This window comes from Miniopterus natalensis, chromosome 5, assembly GCF_054644295.1.
Source record: "Miniopterus natalensis isolate mMinNat1 chromosome 5, mMinNat1.hap1, whole genome shotgun sequence".
NCBI lineage: Eukaryota > Metazoa > Chordata > Mammalia > Chiroptera > Miniopteridae > Miniopterus > Miniopterus natalensis.
In genome coordinates, this window is record NC_142085.1 from 81,452,853 (window position 1) to 81,467,403 (window position 14,551).

Sequence of the window (14,551 nt, forward strand, 5' to 3'; positions counted from 1 at the left end):
TCGATACTTCATTTGACACTTTTATAGTAGCTCTTAAATTTGGAAAGCATGTGACAAATAACTTGAAACACAACAACAGCTCCTTGTGAAAGTGACATGCTCACTCTTTGCTTCTGTTTCATGGGACCATCCCTAAGAAAGGACTGTGGTTTCTCTTCCCCCACTATTGACACAAGGCTCTGAGTGCTTTCTCTCCATGAATGGTCTGAAGCCAGAGTCACCCTCTGGGTAACTTAAAGGGCATTGACATACTCCAACTATCACTCTCAGTCTCCAAATTTATCTTCCTGTGATACTTTATTTGAAAAGAAAAATGTTCTTCCAAAAGCCCAAGGCTTAAACATGTATGGTATGCATGGTGATAACTGATGGTAAACCTGGGATTTGGTTGACTTAAGATTCCATGCTTTATGCTCACCTTCTCCAGGTAACAGTGACCAGTCAGGATCTCAGGAGAAGCTGCTTGTTGACAGCCAGGGCCTGAGCGGATGCTCCCCACGAGACTCAGGATGCTACGAAAGCAGTGAGAACCTGGAAAATGGTAATGTCGTTACAGATAATCATGGAGGCATCTTTGTGTGCAAGCCGCTTGGGTCATTTCTTGACATCTGTGCTTTGGCTAATGACTTTCTTCCTCTGCCTGAGACTTTGGGAAATACTGGCAATAGAGGGAGGAATTTTTCCATGATTATTGGTGCTTAATTAAGATCCTTAGGAAGAGTGAATATCCCCCAAGAACCTAGGCAACTGATGTTCTTGAGAAATGACTACAGCCGTCCTCTCATCAGTTATCCTTTCGTACCTCTTCGGATATAAATGGAGAGTTCAAGACTAAACTTGTGTGTCAGAGAAAGGGACCCTCAACTTTCCATTGTCCTGAAGCTCTCAGAGTCTTAACACCCAGTGTAGATCATGAAAAGAGCCGTGGGATTTCAAGTGAGGAGACCTGGGGTTTGAACCCTGAATAGAACATTTATGAGCTGAAGACTTTGGTCAAGTTAACTTCATGTCTTTGAGCTCCCTTAGCTCTGAAATAGCAAGATGAGTTTCTCTCTGAGATTGTTGTAAGACTTAAACAAAACAATAATATGTTAATATCTAGTATTTATTCAACATTGGATATGAATTGGGCAGTGGACTCGGTGCTTAACGTATGTATTGCCCATGATCACTCAAGGCATATTTTTTAGAGAAAGACTTCAAAGCTCAGAGGTTATGTAATAGCTGAAGCTGTTTTTCTTTCCCTTTAGACCATCTCACCTGGCACCACCCTGGCTCGTAACAGGCCCTCAGTATTTTAGACCTTACTTTCCAATACCATAAGCATCTTCAAGTCCATACTCTCCTTGGTGTCATCATATGTCAACCAGTGGTGTCTGGGCTTCATTGAACTTTAAGCCAGAAGAGATGTAGTTTGTATTGTTATAATAAGTACTTTCAGAAACCAAGGGTAGATTAAATAAGAGGACCTATTTTTAAGTAAGGAGAAAGTACATACCATGGAGGACCTCTGCATACTTGTTTGCTTATTTACTCTGGAGCAAGAAGATCTCAGTGCTTGGGACTGTCATGTATGGGCCTCTCATTTCAATATGAAGATTTTGAGGAGCCTCTCTGAGAACATGATGGGAAGCCAGGGCCTGAAGGTTTGGTTCCTCCAGCAGCATCATCCCTCTCCTCAGTGTTTCTCTTTCACACATAGCCCAGGCGGGGGCAGCCCTCGGTGTTCAGACCGTGCCAGTGAAGCAGGCAATCATGTTAGCTTGGGGGGCACAGTTAGAGTGGCTCCTTCAGTGAAAAGAGATTCTGGCTGTGGTCTATCAAAGATTACAGTATGAAGATATCTAATACCAAAATAAAGTGAAAAGACAGACTTTATCCAAGCATTCATTGCTTCATTTTTTGTGGAAGCTAGATCTCTGAAAATAAAGGGCATATGATTACATCCTAAAATATTATACTTTGTTTTTCAAAAATCTCAAAATTTCTGACCAGCCATACAGAACACAACTGCCCACATCTCATACGGTGCTTCCTTCCTTCTCCTTCAGAGAGCATGACTATGGGCTCAGAGTTGTGGTCCCCACACTACATCGTTGGGCCAGCCCTGCCCACGGTCTAGTTACTGGGAGTCACCAGAGAACGTGTTTTTTTGCCATTAGTTGGAGCATTGAGTCCCATACCCACTGCAAATGATGGCCTCTTAGAATCAGTGACTTATAACATGTCCTCCATAGTTATATGCACATGGAAGACAATCAATAAACAGATTTTGGGACAACAGGATCAACCATGCATTTAATTTTGGAAAGCAACATAACGGTATACAACAGGGTCTAAAATTTCCAGAAGTTTGCAGTTCAAACAAACTAAAAGCATTTGACTCCCCCCCCCCCCCCCCCCATATTTTTGTCTTTGTCCACTTCACAGTTAAGAACATGGTACCTTCCCCACCTTTGTTTATTCAAATATTAAACCAGGCTGCACAGTTCTATTCTGGCTCTCACTAGGAAAGTATTTTCAGTGAAGGGAGAAATAAACACACAGTGTGTTTAAAGGAGCCAGGGCTTCTTGTGCAATAACTTCTGGCTTGGGAGCACATGCACCCAGAGCCCTGGTTTTTAAGTGTGACTCATGATGGGGTTCTGCATTCCTTGGGGACCATGGGTGGGGGCAGGGGACCATGGGTGATGTGAGAGATGGTAGCCACAGAGGGGCTCAGTCATGCCTGGGCTTTGCCTGGAGCTGCCCTGGCAGCTTTGATCTATTTTATAAATGAAGCTTCATTTAAAAAGATACTCCTTCTTTGAAAAGTACTGATTTCCAATTTTCTGGAAAAGAATGATGCTGTTACCATCACGAACTCGGTGCTGATCTTTCCCTTTCTGACCTCTCCACCTTCCTTGTCTATAGTTAATAGTTAGCCTCCAGTACCCGTTCCTCCTGACTGCTGTGTGAGGTGAATAAATTCCGTCTAAGGTATTTGCAGCTGTAAAACCTAAATTGTGTGTCTCCGATGTCCTTTTCTTTACACAATAAAAACCAACATTGAGTGTTGGGAACTATTAGGTCCATGAGGGAAACAATTTACCACGTGGCCCATCCATCAGGGTTACAGTGCAGTGGCACCTTCAGTGTCTCCGCTGTGCCTGAGTCCATAGCAGTTACTGGGGGAGAGGGCAATTTGAGGGTTGCATGGCTTGTTTGTTGTTTCCCTGTCCTAACATTTGGAAGCAGTTGATAAGAAATTTCAGGAAGATTACTTGTCTCCGATAGAAGTCTTAAGTGGAATGAGCTCAGGTGAACTCAGTACTTCCGTGGGTAGCTTTGTGGTTTCCTGTTGTGCCCCCCAAGCTCCCACTTACAGCAAGATTAAAAACAGTAGTAAAGGGTTCCCTGAAAACCTTTAGTTACAAGATAGTGGCTTTTCAGAGATGAGAGCCAGCCATTTCTTTGTATCTTCCAGATCTAATGTGGGTTTAATATTTTTCTTTTCTTTTTTTTGGTGGGCCTAAAGTACTAGGATCTCTTGGACTATGTTTTATCATCTGGGGTCTTCCCCTCAGCCCAGGATCAAAGCACACAACAAACATGGTATTAATAAAAAATGTAACAGAGCGAGAGATTGATGGAAAAAAACTAAGCATTTAGCACAGTGCCTGACCCATAGCTAGTAAATTCTCAGTGAGTCGTATCAAGTAGTAGTATTGGTTAATATCAGTCAACACTTGTCAGATGAATAGGTTATGTCTGGTTGATGGTTCAGTTATTAGTCTGACAGTTTATTTTAATCAGGGCTATTTTGTAGGGAATTAGAACCATGTCAGTATTTTATAGATTGTCTCAAGCAACATACTCACTTAAGCTTGTTTACTTATCTATCCCAAGGTTGGCCAACTGCTTCTAGGATTGATTTATTTTATACACAAAACACGAAGAGGGAAGGGCTTGGAGGAAGGTGTGATTTTAAAGGTAGTAGTGAACCTTATGGGGCCGCAACGTTTATAGAACCTGCCCCAGAATTCAGTCCACCTCCCCTCTGCAACTGTGACCTGAGGAAATTATGCTCACTGGACAGAAATCCCATCCGTGTGTTTTCTGAATGGGCTGTGGACGATCAACCTTCCACACTGATTGCAGCTTAGGAACAGACTTCAGGCCCAGACTTGCTTTATTGCCTGACACAGCATATTTCCTTAGCACATAACTCCATTAATTTCGATCTCCATGAGACATTTAGTAAGACTAAGAATTTTTCCTAAAAATAAAAATGAGACCACAGTAATCCCATTATCAATCAACGTCATGAATGGTGATTTTCTGCCCCTAGTATATGTAATTCAGCAATGGGATATAGGAGTCGGAGATTTCAATTATGTTAGCACACCTTTATACATCAGTTTGATTGATTTGCCTTTGAAGATGGGATTGTAACACATTTCCTTGTCTCACAGGCAAGACTCGGAAATCTGCCCTTCTCTCTGCCAAGTCATCCACCGAGTCCAGCTTGAAGTCTTTCAACAGGAATCAGCTGGGCAACTTCCCCACCCTGCCTTTGCTGAAGTCGGTGGACGCCCTGAAGCTGGAGGAGAGCAGGCTGGGCAGCGGTCTGACCCCTCACACCTTCAAGCGCTGTGATCAGCCGTGTGTGACTGGTTTGAATAAAAACCGGAGAAGCCTCCCCGTGTCCATCTGCCGGAGCTGTGAGACCCTGGAGGGCCCCCAGCCTGTGAAAACGTGGCCCCGATCCCATTCCCTGGATGACCTTCAAGGAGAGCCTGATGATGAAAAGGATGTGCCTAGCGCGGCAACAGAGCCCTGCCCTCAGATACCGGAAGTGCCACAAAAGACAGCCTCCTCTGTCACCAAGGTTCACAGCCCCCAGCAAGATTCTGCCGCTGACAATGCATTGCTACTGACCCAAAGCAAGAGCTTTTCTGACCCTCAGAAAACGACTACTAAGAAACTGGGTGGCTCAGTCGCAGCCTCTTCCCAGGGCATGTCACCTCCTCTGTGTTTGCCCCAAAACTATGATGCTCAACCTCCTAGACACAGTTTCACAAGGACTCCTCTTGAGGGTCACAGAAAAGGACTCGATTTTGAAGGAACATGTCAGCCCCCAGGCACCAAAGAAGGTGAGCAGAGGGGCTCTGAGGCCCAAACGCCAGCCAGACATCCTACGCAGCCTCCACCTGTTCCTGCTAAGAAGAGCAAAGAACGCCTGGCCAATGGCCTCCACCCCGGTCCTCCTGGTCCCAGCGCACCGAGCCTGCCCCTGAAAAAGGGTGGCTCCGGTGGCCCTAGTGACTGTCACTCACCTCTGGCTTCTGGGCCTCCCTCCAGGCAGGAGCCTGGCAGCCCACCAAGCTCCAGGCCACCACCCTGGCTCTCAGAGCTGCGGGAGAGTGCAAGCCTCCAGGAGCATGGGGTGAGGCTGGGTGGACCTCTGACCAGGAAGATCTCCTGCCCTCGGGGAGTCGATCTGGAAATGCTCACTGAAGACAAGTTACGGGCTGAAGGCATTGATCTCACTGAGGAGCCATATTCCGATAAGGTATCAAAGTCCCAGACCGCACTTCACAGGCCTCTGTTTTTATAAGTCAGGCAGCCCGGTGAAAGGAACACCAGCTGACCCAGGAGGCCAGCCTGGAGGTGGGGGCCATTCTGACAAAGTACAGGGTGGCTGACAGCAGGTGCCTCTGCTGCTTGGTGATGGCATGAATGGGGGCACAGTGTCCAGATGAAATGCAAATACAGCCTTGGATTTTCTTTTCCTTTTTTCTTTTGCCTATTTGTTTTTAATTTTTGGCAGCTGTACATTGCAGTTAAAACTGTAAATCAGTACTAGAACTGGTTCCTGAAAGGCTTGGTTTAGGTGACAGGATAGGCCTGAATTCCAGTTTTCCTGTCTTAACATGTATGTTTTTAGATATTAACAAATCCTCATTTCATTTTCCTATATGTAAAGTGGAATTAATAATAACCTATATAGCTACCTCTTATAGATATTATTAAGAGCAAATAAATGTGAACATACTTTGAGAATTATAGAACCCTATTTGGATGTAATAATTGTATTGTACCGTTATCTTGTATGCGTAACGGGGAAAGGATTATGTGAAAATCCCATTTTACCCAAAACATTGAGATCTATAATGAAAACTCATTTCTCATTTGAGAAAAATCAAGATTTGATCTACCAATTCCACAATGACTGAAGACAAACGAGAATAGATGTAACTGGACTTTGCTCAGGGAAATGCCAGCTCTGTTATAACGCAGTCCTGGGAGTCCTTGTTATAAAATTGTTGTGATCATGCCTTACAATAGTATCCTCCTCTCCCTAATGTCTAGTGAATGAACCCCTTTGAAAAGAAAGTAGTGAGAATTCGACTCTGCAGTAAATGCTGGCCTAGTGATATGGGCACTATAAGCCTTTTTTTTCTCTTCTTTTTTTTAATTGATTTTCTAGAGAGAGAGGAAGGGAGGGTGGAGAGAAACATTGATTTATTGTTTCACTTATTTATGAATTCATTGGTTGCTTCTTCTATGTGCCCTGACTGGAGATTGAACCCACAACCTTGGTGTATCAGGACGACGCTCTAACCAACTGAGCTACCTGGCCGGGGCCTGTGGTATACGTCCTGATAGATGAGGCACAGCAGTAGACCACGGCAGAGCAGAAGTTTGCCCTTCTCCCCTGCAGTTCAGGAGACAGTCTTCAGTAATATTTTGCAAAGTGATCAGGTAGAGTGAGGTGAGGGCATTCACCCCCACAATGTAGGATGGTAGTATTCTGCTTTATGTTTGAAAACATTTTCATAGAGCTTATTACTGCCTGAAATGTAAAGATGTAAAAGTATTCCCTCTGAAACATCCTGACCATAGAGAATACATACTCACTTCCAATGAAAAGTTTTGGTGCTATGTTCCAGCAGCTAAATGTCTTAACCTGCTTTATGTTCACTGTTCTTGGAGAAAGAGGGATCCTTGCCACAACATCTGACACATTTCTGTTTCCCCTCGCAGCACGGCCGCTGCGGGATTCCCGAAGCCCTGGTGCAAAGATACGCAGAAGACCTCGATCAGCCCGAGAGGGATGTGGCCGCCCACATGGACCAGATCCGGGTGAAGCTGCTTCGCAAGCAGCACCGCATGGCGGTGAGCAGCCGTTACTCTCACCCTGCTTTTTGAATCCATTTAGTTACAGAGCTTAATGCTGAGCACACTGGCATCCACGAAGTAGCCCGGGGTTCATTATAACTATCAAAAGAAGACCCCTGGGAGGGAAGCAATGCATATTCAGCCTACAGAGTTTTAAAATGTCATTTTATTTATTTTTTTAAAATATATATCTTTATTGATTTCAGAGAGAGGAAGGGCGGGAGGAGAGATAGAAACATCAATGATGAGAGTCATTGATTGTCTGCCTCCTGCAAAGAAAAAAATGAAATTATCCACACTCCCAGCACTGCAAAGAAGTTAACTCCATCCAGTCATTTCTCTATATATAATAATAGTAAATGCACAGTTTTGTTTTTAAAATTTATCTTTATTGTTCAAAGTATCACAGATGTCCCCTTTTTTCCCCCCATTGACCACCCTCCATTCTAGCCCTGTCCCCTCTGGCCTTCACCATGCTATTGTCTGTGTCCATGGGTTATGTATATGTGCATATAAATTCTTTAATTAATCTCTTCCCCCCACCCACCCACCTACCCCCACCTTCCCTCTGAGATTCATCAGTCTGTTCCATGCTTCCATGTTTCTGGATCTATTTTGTTCATCAGCCATTTTTGTTCATTAGATTCCACATATGAGTAAGATCATGTGATACTTGTCTTTCTCTGACTGGCTTATTCCACTTAGCAAGTGCATCCCTGAGACTTTGTGCAGTCTCCATGCAGCAAATCCTTTCAAGTGATGTATCCTCAGAAATTAACCTCAGATGTCTACAGAGCTTTAAGAGAGTTTTTCACTACATTATTGAAAATTTCAAAAATTGAAAAAAAGTCCTGAATGTTTCACCAATACAGATGGCTAACCTAGAACACATTCACCTGCGAGAACACTTTGGAGTGTTGTTGATACAAAGAACTTAAATGCACAGTTTCGAAACCTGATTGTTTTCTGTTGTCAGAGCGTGAACCCAGTCTTCTTACTAAAAGTTCTTTTGTGTTATCAACACTCCAAAGTGTTCTTGTTGGTGAATGTGTTCTAGGTTAGCCATCTGTATTGGTGAAACATTTAGGTTTTTTCCAATTTTCTTATTTTCAGTAATGTAGTGAAAAACACTCTTAATAAATCCTATGTAGACATCTGAGGTTAATTTCTAAGGATACGTTACTTGAAAGGATTTGCTTCATCGAGACCGCACCACCTGTCAGAGATGTGCCCATGTGGTAGTCAGTTACCTTTTGAAAGGTATAGCACTTGATCTTCCCAAAGTCAAATAGAAATGACCATTTCCCTGCCCTAGCCAATACTTGTTATTATTGTATTTTAGGGTCTTTATAGTGATGAAATGTTTAATCTTCTAGTTTTAATGTAGATTCAAAATATGGTGGAAAATCTACTTTATAAGCATGCAACCATTGAGTGTTTTACTTCTCACCTTGTCGCACAGGACGGCCTGCCTCTTCAGTCATCTTTGGGATCTCTCCTTGAAGAGCATGTCACCACGAGACAAAATAGCCAGAAATATAAATGCTCACAGTGTGGAAAGTTGGACACATAATTTGGGTTAGGTCTAATTCCACGTACCTTCTAGAACCTCAGACACTTTCTCGAAAATTTGACTCACCACTGAAAAATCGAGAAAGGATTCTTTATGCTACTTGGTTTTTGACATATAGCATCTTCACTTTCTGCTAGTACAGCGGCGTAATGTGATAGTAGTGTTCCTTTTAGGCTTATAAGAAGTAGCCTTCCAGTGGCATGTGTAGAGTCTCTCTAAATGGTTTTCTTTCTTTATCCAGATTCCAAGCGGCGGACTCACAGAAATCTGCAGAAAGCCCCTCTCTCCCGGATGCGTTTCATCTGTGTCGGATTGGCTGATTTCCATTGGTTTGCCCATGTACACCAGCGCCCTCACAGAGGCAGGCTTCAGCACACTGGGCCAAGTGCCTTCTCTGTCCCACACTTGCCTTCAGGACGCTGGCATCACAGAGGAGAGACACATAAGCAAGCTCGTGTCTGCAGCCAGACTCTTCAAACTGCCACCAGGCCCTGAGGCCGTGTAGCCAGGCCTGGGATGGACCTCCCTGGACAAGAGCCACCCTTTCACTGTGCTTATGATGCTGATGCAATTTCTCTTTCCCCTGACATGCAGACCAGATCCAGAAGAAAGGCCCAGTGTGTGGCCAGACAGAGCTCGAAACCTTGGCACAGGCCCGATGACCCTCTCTTCTCCAGAAAAGCCCCTTTGAGGAAATCGGGGTGGTTCTCTTTGACCCCCAAAGAAAAGACAAGCACTTATTTTTATTTCCAGAACATGGTAGAACCAAGATGCCAACTTGCCACAAAAGCTGTGCCTCCGGTCGGTCTGGGTGTGCCGGGAGGGGGTAGAGGGAGGGGCAGCCTGTTCCATTTCTCATGGGGCCCTTGACCTTCCGTCTGTCACCCTGCAGGATCCCCGAGGACCAGACAGGCTTAGCTAGGCCAAAGTAACAGACTCGGGAGTGATTGTACACGGTTGACACCCTCATTGGTTCAAAAGTAAGAAAATCTGTCTGCACTAGAAAAAAAAAGTCCTCTTCTCCTTTAGGTAAACGAGACATTTTAATAATTGCTTTCTAGCAGTCAGCTTTTATTTGCCTTAATATAAGCTTTTAAGCAGTTATCTAACTAGCATTCACTACCATGTAACCATAGTTCCAAGTCTTTCAGCTTAGACTGCCATCTGACATATCTGGGATGTTTCCAGCAAAAATGGGCTTCTCTGATGATCTCATGCTACATGGCTTATTTCGCAGGAGTGTGTATCTAACTACAAATCTAGTAAACTATCTGTAATTCACAAAGATACCATGTGTGTATATGTGAGTGGGTGTGGGTGTGTGTTTACATAACTACCTTTCATTTTAATCAGTGTAGTGTTGTTACCATGTTGATCACTGTGCCATGGTGTTGGCTTGGACTCCTGGCCACGTCCATCCCAAAACTCAGCCGTCAGCTAACAGAACACCTCTGCAAAGAGTCATTGTAAGGCTGAAGATTTCAGACATGTTTTGAAAAAGGGAAGTAGTTGATGAGATGTTTAAAAGTTTTTTTCTGTCTTACCATTAAGATACTGTTTTCCTTCTTTTCTTATTTATATAATTCTTTTAATTCAAATAAAGCTTCACTTTGGAGCCAAACTACATTCTCCATATATTAGGTATTTGCATATTTTCAATTGTTTCCAACTGATTTCAGCACACTCTGCCCTTTTAGTCTTGTGTCTGATTTCCCAGCAAGCAGTTTAGACAACTAATAAGATTTCCATTTTTCCAAAATGACTTTGTTTTTTTGTTCTTTCACAAGCACTATGCTAAGCGTTGACTGTGATCATTTACAATAGAAACCCTGTCAACACAAAGCTTTGATCAAAAGTTCTGTAATATTTCATCTACTCACTAAAACAAATGACTTCCCTCAGGGGGGAAAGTGATTTCATTAATTACAAAGCCATTTCAGCATTTGCTTTATATACTTAGATCTGTGTTTCTGAGGAAAAGATGTTCTCAGGTGATATATGTAGTCTTTCTTTGGTATGCATTTAAAAAAATAATATATATTTCTTCAGTAAGACTTTCTGTAAGATGCCATGGGAAGAAGTTGTGGAAATCTAGAATAAAAACCTAAAGCTGCCAAATTTCGATGGCACACTTAAAAATGGCCCATTTTTGTCACCTCAGGTTGTGACGTCCCGTTAGCATAGCCCATTTGGGAAGTAACACGGCTGCTGGACTCTCCTATAACCACGTTGCTGAAACGTGTCCAGTGCTGTGGCCGACACAGGGCTGTCAGGTGGGCTTCTCTTCTGTGTTTGCAGTAACCTCAGCGTGACATTTGAGAGACCCTGCTCGGAGTTTAAGCAAAAAGACCACGCATAAGTCATGCATAACAGGTAACGAAGGGGGAGGAGAAATCTTGCGTGAATTTCCAAGTTTTCACTCTCACTGTAACATTTATTGAAGTAAACGTGGCACCAGAAAAGGGAATTTTCTGAGCTTGAGCTTTTGAGAATGCCAAACCGTACTCTTGTCACTCGTCTTTGGAAATCATTGCCTTTGCATAGAGAAGTCAAATTCAGGGACCACGGGTAATTGTGGGTGGGAAGGCCTTCCTGATTTGAAAGGTCTGAGGTGGTTTTTATTTTATTGTACTTTTAAAAATCCTTTGTTTTTTATCGTTAGTATTTGTTGGGTCTTCTTTTGCTTTACACTTTTAATTTGATCCTAGAAAAGCCTCGGTGTTTGTGTGTTACACTTAACTGAGGTGGCTTGGGGTCGCCTGTGGGTGTTGGAAGACAGGTGGTCAGGTCAGCAATATCCAGGTTTAAACAGTTGCACTTGGTACAGGATGTTGAGGAAATGGTGGCAATTGTCATCTTGGGAAAGCACAAAAGAAACCTGGAAAGGCAGTTAGGCTCAGGTAGCTACACATCCGTTGTGTAAATTTTCACTTTGAAGCTGTCGAGGAGGAAATGCAGCCGGCCCCAACCACTACTGACATTCCCAAATAACTGAGTAGGAGATAGATTTTTATGGCTGCCTTACCCTGGGGCCCTTTTCTCTGTCCTAAACCTGGGGGTGGGCGACGTTGGAAATTACTGGTGTATTGGTAATCAGTTCCTGACATAGCAAAGTTTGCTTTCATAACTCAGCAAAGGGAGTCAGCTCACCAAGTCACCGCTGCCTGTGTGTACTGTATTATTTTCAGAAAAATAAACCTAGCAGTCTGAGTCCAAGTTCCCTTGATTTTAAATTGATGAAGCAAGGAGCTGTCAAGCAAGTTATATAACAACTAACAACATTGCACTTTCTGTATATGAAATCAGTATTTAAATAACTTATTTTTCTCCATTGCTGTTTTTAAACATTGTAAGTAGCTGTAATATACCAGTACCAATATGTACTCGCGATTGCTTCAGCCCAAGAAAGCTGTGTATTGTTTTTAAAAAATTGTAAAAATTATTGTGATGATTCATTTAGCAAAGAGAAAGGACAGAAGGGTTTTCCTATGTATCAAAACTTGTCTATAATTGTCATCTATGTACCTAGAAAAAAAAAAGTAAATAAATTTCTTCAGTTGAACATATGCCTCTTCTTCCTTGGATCTTTCAGATACACATGGAAGAGAAATGGAAAGGAACCTGTAAAGTGTGGTTTAAGAATAAAATGTAAAAGTAGTAGTAGCTGCATACAGTTACTTTTGCCACAGTACCGCTCACTGTCTGATAGGCACTGATTCTCTTTGCCAGTTTATTGGGAACTTTTTCAAATATTGCAAAATCGAGTCATATAATCACAGCATCTTAAACCACAAAGAGATTGGTGGAAGTCACTGGTAGTCTAAGCCCATCATTTTCGGATGAGTTCTGAGGCCACACAGGTGGTTGACTTGCTTAATATCACACAGTTAACAAAACCCCAGTTTTCCATTGACATAAAATCTAGGTTGGGATAGTCTAGAAATTAATTGACTTGACAAAAATCCTTTTCAACGTGGATGTACCACAATTGACATAAAAACATGTTTTGTATTAGGATGGAGTGTGTTTAATAGAAAACAGTAGGTACTGCACGCACTTGAGACAGAAAAAAAATCACCGCCTCCTCCCTAGTCACCCACTTGTCTCAGTACAAGTAAGTTATTACCAGTGTTTGCTTATCTTAGAAATGCTCCATGTATTTGCAATAGAACTGCATGTGTCTTTCTTTGCAGGAATGATGGCCTATGCACAGTACTACACACTGCTTTTAAATCCAGTATGCCTTGGAGGTCTTGCCTGCCATACCCCTCCATTCTCTTAATGGCTGTGTAGTATTCCATTATGCAGATAACTCACTTAACCAGTACCTGTGAAAGGACAAGCTTCTGCTGTTATAAGAACGCTCTTAGGAATATCCTTAAACTTAGCATGTGGGATGGCTGTGTTAAAATTATGCATGTTTTAAATTTTGATAGAATAATTTAAATCCATTGGTGGATTTCATTAAAGGAAGTGTTACCGTTACAGTATAGGGTTTATTTATAAATCATTGTCTTACTCCCCCCCCCCCCCCCCGCAATTTGTTTTGTCAGTGGGGATATTTCATGTGCTCTTAGAGTAGGCATTTATCTGAAGTGCTGCATTGTTTTACAGAACTAACTATTCACATCAGCTCGTGATTTATCTCGATGACTCCTAAGAATCAATAGCTCAACTCAAATTACTTTCTTCATATGATTCCTAAGAAGGTGTGCCTGGATTCTTGCATTTATTCCAACCACACACTCATTTGGGAGCCTTGGAATAATGACTTTCTTTACTCTTAGCCGTGAAGACCCACGCAGAGCAAACACAGCGCTTTCTGAGGGAGAGGGAGAGTGAAAGGAGAGGAGGGATGCTCAGGTGCAGGCCTGGACACCTCATCGGGACCATGGGCAGCACTATTTGGAAGCATTCCCGTTCCTCACACAGCACCTCTCTGGCGCTGTCCAGGACACTCTGAACAGGAATTGAGCACCACCTCTGTCTGGTTCACTTCAGTAAAGCTCCTGAGAAGTCCTATCAAACCATGTTCGAGTCCAGTATGGAAGGAAGGACGCCAGGGTAAGAACGTGGGAGCCACCGCAGCTAAGACTAATCTGACTAGAATTTACCGCCATCCCATCCCTCCTCAACACTCAGGTAATGGATGTGGTCGGAGCCGTATGAGCGACGAATGCAAAGGGCTTCAGAAACCAGAGGAGAAGCTGATTAGAGCAGGGGTGGGGAGCAGGGGGGACTCAAAATTCAATAAATTCAATGAAATGTTTGACCAAATATAGCAGGCTAATTTTTTTATTAAAATATATCTTTATTGATTTCAGAGAGAGGAGGGGAGAGAGAGAAACATCTGATGAGAGAGTCATTGATCGATCCTGCAACCCGGGCATGTGCCCTGACCAGGAATCAAACCCTGATCTCCTGGATCCTAGGTCGATGCTCAACCGCTGAGCCACGCCAGGCTGGGCTAGTAGGCTAATTTTTAAGTTGATAATTCTGTATGGCCCGCGAATGATGTTATAAATATCCAAATGGCCCTCGGCAGAAAAAAGGTTCCCCATCCCTGATCTAAAGGGAGGAGAGGCCAGAGGTGGTAGTTATGTGCAGCAAAAATTCAGCACTGTTGTTGGGCCACTGACCCTGCGTCCCTCCCCACTGTTTGGCCTGGGCACACCTACCGACTCCACCACCGCAAGGAGGGAATGGCACGCACTGCTTCTGTAAAGTGACACCCTTCAACTACTTGGTGGCTTTTCTGATATGCACGCCCTCAATGGCCTGGGCAGTTTCACGAGTGTTCTTAAAGTGAACAGG

The 14,551-nt window shown here is 43.2% G+C and overlaps 1 protein-coding gene across 5 annotated transcripts in view; it reads left to right on the plus strand.

Moving 5' to 3' along the window:
• The window catches only part of SASH1 (SAM and SH3 domain containing 1), a 155,813-nt gene extending 143,510 nt beyond the window's left edge, over positions 1–12,303 (plus strand). For all 5 annotated transcript variants that reach the window (XM_087817676.1, XM_087817677.1, XM_016223915.2 and 2 more), the window contains 4 exons: positions 428–541; positions 4,455–5,554; positions 7,030–7,161; positions 8,979–12,303. In XM_087817676.1, coding sequence (XP_087673802.1) covers positions 428–541; positions 4,455–5,554; positions 7,030–7,161; positions 8,979–9,242 — 1,610 coding nt within the window. In that variant the 3' untranslated portion in view covers positions 9,243–12,303. The remainder of the gene's footprint in view (positions 1–427; positions 542–4,454; positions 5,555–7,029; positions 7,162–8,978) is intronic.
• Positions 12,304–14,551: the final 2,248 nt, after the last annotated feature.